The following is a 4929-nucleotide window of genomic DNA, read 5'->3' on the forward strand; positions in this document are numbered from 1 at the left end:
CCCCCTCCCCTCTCCGCCGTTGCTGGTGGTTGACGCCGGGCAAAGCATGTGCGTACGACAGCGGCAGCAGAGGTACCGCCTCCCCTCTCGGGTCTATGGGTGGCGCGAGATGCCTCATCTCGAGGGTGTGATCCCGATCTGGATCGTGGCGGCGCCGATCTGGACCATGGCGCACGAATGGACAAGGATGGTATGGCGGCTGGCCGGCGTCCAACGGTGGCCTTGACGGCAGGGCTGGCGCAACCCTTCCTGATCAGGAGCGGAGGGCCCCGGATTAGAGGTGGCAGCCCCTGGGATGGCCTCCCTGTCAGGTGGTGCGGTGGGGCGGGATGAATGCCGGGGATCGGACCGGATGGCCAGAGATTCACCGGTGGGTTGGTGTCGCGTCTTGATGCCCCGGTGGCCAATGGCGCCAAGCTGCTTCTTCCTCCAACCCATGTTGCATGCAGTCCATCTTACTGGACATGGCCGCGCTGCTCGCTGGTTACCGGGTTGGGACGGAGCAGGAGGTGAGGATTTGGATTGCGATAATTCCCAGGTTGGCTCATGCCGGCCTCGTCGGCGACGACACCCGAGGGTGCCGTCTTTCTTCTTGGAGATGTCGTTCGAATCCACCCTACCTTTTCCCACCTCACGGTCTCTCGGGTGAAAAACCTAAGGCGTTGACGACGCTCTTGGTGTCGTGTCCTTCTTCAAGACGACGTCGTGAGATGTAGCGGTGGGCACCGCTTGGGTGCGTTCGCAGTTGCACATGGCGTGCCCCTCTTCCTCTAGGTGGTAGCTATTACGGGGGAAACCCTAGATCAGGGTCTCCCAGATCAGATGATGACATAGACTTTGGTGTCGTTCTCCCTCCTGGGGGTATCGTTTTGGAGCAGTGATTCACCGGGGAGGCCAATAGGTGGAGCGGTGTTACATCGACCGCATTGAAGACGGTGTGTCTCGGTGGCGTGGAGCAGTGGAGTCCCAGAGTTGGATGCGGTTTGGTCGATGCGCGCAGGTTGGTGGTGCTGTCTGGTGAAGTGGTGACGTCGATGGCAAATGGGACTCGCAAGATCTATGCAGTGATTCCTCCTGGAGACTGGATGGTAGAAGATGGCGGCGATGGCTGATCCTTCAGTGTGTCTCTTATGCGGACAAGGCACATCTGTATTGGTTTAGATGTAGCGACTTTGTTCGCCTAGAAGAGGGCATCGGGTTGATCCTTGTATTAATTTTGTCAGACTCTGGTGAATAATTAATAAAGATGACCGTGTGCATCACGGTGATGCAGAGGCCGGTGTAATTCTCCTTTTCTTATGGCGCGCGGTGAAACGTGTCTTTAACATGTGAACCTTGTAGCTGGTATAACCAACGTGTAGTATGTTGCCAGCTTAGTTTAGGCATGGTAGAGGCAGCATTATTCTTAATCGTGTCACTATAAATTATAAAACAAAAGCTTGTATCACTATAGATTCTAGCAGCAGTTTCTAGTAGTTTGGAGCTAGTGACTACTCAGCAAGGAGGGCATGTTTGTGAACCCAAAGTGGAATCATGTTTTTTTTTATGTTTTAACGAGCCACCAAGTTGATTTTTATTAAAGAAACCATCAATAGAGTTATTGCAAAACAGAAAACAAACCAAGAGAAAAGAAATGTTTAGTGAACATACTCGCATCGCATCTCAGCATGCAGGCTCTATTTATCTGGTGTGTCTAGAACTCAATCGATTGAGACTTTACGAAGTCTCAGTTTGGTACGTCAGCGTGTGTTTTTTTTGTGCTACAAGCGACATGGCTGGATGCTACAGATGGTGACGAAAAATGTTGCGACGGTATTGCAAGCAACAACAATAAATGCTACAACCATTCTAACTGAAATGCTACAACCGTTAATAAAGGATGTTGTAACTGGTGAGATGACGTGCTACAACTGATGAGGGACGACATGCTATAACCAGCAAGATGAATATTGCAACCGATAGAAAAAATGTTGCAAACGATGGCATAAAATGCTACATGGTCGACTGATACTTGGCTAATCTTAGTCGACTGATTTTTAGCAGGCCTGTTCCACTATACTCGCACCACCATCAAAGCACAATATCGGCCAACACAAAGCAAAGACCTTCCTAGCCACACAACGACCAAATTAAGCGATCAACACCGGCAAAACATCCATGATATACAACATCGTCTATTTTAGCAGAGGAAAACAGCTACAACAAGCAAGACAGAAGATCAAGAGATTGATCCTCGGCAAGAAAAAACACCCCTCCAGAGTCCAGAGCCTAGTCATCTCATCTGAGCCTCCAAGTTGTCTACTCAGTGGATTCCAACCATGAATTCTGGCATATGCTTCTTCAAGGATCTTATTGATCTTCAGAGAACCCTCCTAATGAGGTAATGACATAAGCTAAAAATCACAACAGCAGGATCTTTAGGAGATTTCTTCTCAAAACAAGCATTGTATCTGGACACTTCAACAAATAATACGTGGGCTCATATATATAGAGTCATAAAATTAGAGGCGTGTATTTACTTCTCCTCTATGAACCAATCAATAATAGAAGCAATCAAGCCTAAAGTTAGTATACGTGAGTCAGCGTCACTTGGAAGTATGTGTGCGTGTGTAGGTGGGTGCATACATTGCCTTTCTTCTTCCGTGCTGCCACGTGAGAGAACTACTAGCATCATCTCTCTATCTTTGCTTTACACGATCTCGTGTGAGAGAGCTGGCTACAAGCCAAGGCAGCATGGCTGACACGGCGAGAGCTGGACGATAAGGATATCGGAGCTACAGCGACGGCGGGACAAGTGGTTGGCGCAGGGCAATGCATGGCGATTCTAATGGCTTCACTCGTTTATCTATATTTACATACCAGCGACACACGCGCACATACACGAGCTCCTCGCTGTGCTAGCAGAATCAACCTAACCAAGCTACCATACCATACGAGAGCATGGCTGAAGGGGACGCGTCGGGCAGGCTGGAGAGCATCCTGACGGACTCGTCGGTGCCGCTGGCGAGGCGCTCGTGGGCGGTGGCGACGGTCGAGCTCGGGATGCTGGCGCGTCTGGCGGCGCCGGCGGTGGTCGTGTACATGATCAACTACCTCATGTCCATGTCCACGCAGGTCCTCTGCGGCCGCCTCGGGACCCTGGAGTTCGCCGGTGCCTCCCTCGGCAACACGGGCATCCAGAGCTTCGCTTATGGCCTCATGATACGTGCTCCTCCTCTCCCGTCCATCTCACTATCTAAATCATCCGCGTGCCTGCCTTGCTCCATCTGGACTGTACGTTGAGAGTTGGAGTGTTGGACCATATGCTCCGAGCCTCCGACGGCTGTTGGATCTTAATTAATGGGGAGTTGATTTGGTGAGGTAATTTGTTTATGGGTGAGGTTGATGGATTGCAACTGGAGATTTTGAGTCACAATATACTACTTCACTTGCTGCTAGCTACTTCATCCCTAGTATATTATTCACTTGCCCACATCTTAGACTTAGACCGATCGAAATGTTCAATGAACATTGCCATTATTGGACGTTGATGGATTTGACCAAAAGGTTTCACAAATTTGTTTACGGCCACGAGCCGAGCGTGTGTGTCATGGGCCAATTTGTTTATGCATGGATGAGGTGTGTACGATACGGCGGAAAAGGAGTCCATCTTTTGTGCGTTGGCCTTACCCGAACCGTCCGCACTCTTTGCCATGCATGCACGCAACAAGAAAGTGAAACATCACATGCATTATTGGCGGGCATGTGACGCAATATTCTACTGCTGTTTTCAACATTTCCGCGAAGCACTCTACTATGTCGCCGTGTATGCATGCATACAGTGATACCGACATACAGTAATATATAAGCGCGGCATACACACGGTCCTTATTGTTGTTTGTTAAAGGAGTAATGGAGTACTGTATAATGTTGTGGACACGCTATTGGAGTAGCTATTAAGAGACCAGTATGTCTGTCGATCGTATGGTATATATGAGTGACATATGTATATATGGACGTGGCAGAGCAAGAACCATAGTACGTCTTGTCTCTCGTGGGAATAATTAACACTTACGTGCATGCATGCATTGACCATTTCCGACTCTTCATGCATGCGTCATACTCCCCCAAAGGCATGGGATTCGAACACGTCACGTGCACCAGATAGCATCCTTCCATCCGAAAAAGGCATTTAGCCTATTAGCCTTCTATCCGAAAATGCCATTTGGATACGGACTCTAGATAACACTTGTTTCCACCATATACAAAACGTTATTGTTACATGTATATAAAAAGTGTATGTACACATATACTTATATGTATGTTGTCTATATACAAAATTTTATCAAAAACATATTTCTCATATCTGCTGCATACAGAAAGGACAGGTCGTAGTTAAAAACTGGTTACATTCTTATTGTATTTGGGCCGGAATTCTATCTTTTTTGTGTGGCCTCCAAATCATCGTATTAATTCTTAAAATTTTACAAATATGTACTGATCAGGTATATGTAATTGGTGAAAAGTTTGGATTTTTTCAAAACTTTGAAATAACTTCTTTTTTTGCATGACTTCGAAATTTTGGAACCATTGTAGCCTAGTCTTCAAAACTAGGCGCTCACTTCGACTGCGCTTTCACTAAAAAGGAAACCAAGTTAGCCTTTGCTGCACATGTTGCTGTGGGGTAATTAAGTTCATTTGATGCTTTGCGCGCGGCCTCTTCGTTGATGTTAATTGATATGGTACAACTTGGAGTTGCACATAAATTAATAACCATCTTATGTCGCGGAATGTGTGAAAGTCTGTAACTGGTACATATCAAAAATATATATATATAATGGTGTAGTTCCCTTTTTTTTGCGATGAAACAGCACTCAATGTAGGTAAGTCGAAACTGGTCATTACCGGTACATCTTTGAAAAATAATAATGGCATCTATGCTTCATTTTG

The 4929-nt window shown here is 47.1% G+C and overlaps 1 protein-coding gene across 1 annotated transcript in view; it reads left to right on the plus strand.

Moving 5' to 3' along the window:
• Positions 1–2875: 2875 nt before the first annotated feature.
• Positions 2876–4929, plus strand: part of LOC119278745 (protein DETOXIFICATION 40-like) — an 18328-nt gene continuing 16274 nt past the window's right edge. The window contains exon 1 of the mRNA XM_037560081.1: positions 2876–3201. Within this exon, the coding sequence (XP_037415978.1) occupies positions 2941–3201 (261 nt within the window). The 5' untranslated portion in view covers positions 2876–2940. The remainder of the gene's footprint in view (positions 3202–4929) is intronic.

The sequence above is a fragment of the Triticum dicoccoides genome, chromosome 3B (assembly GCF_002162155.2).
Source record: "Triticum dicoccoides isolate Atlit2015 ecotype Zavitan chromosome 3B, WEW_v2.0, whole genome shotgun sequence".
In the NCBI taxonomy this organism is placed as follows: Eukaryota; Viridiplantae; Streptophyta; class Magnoliopsida; order Poales; family Poaceae; genus Triticum; species Triticum dicoccoides.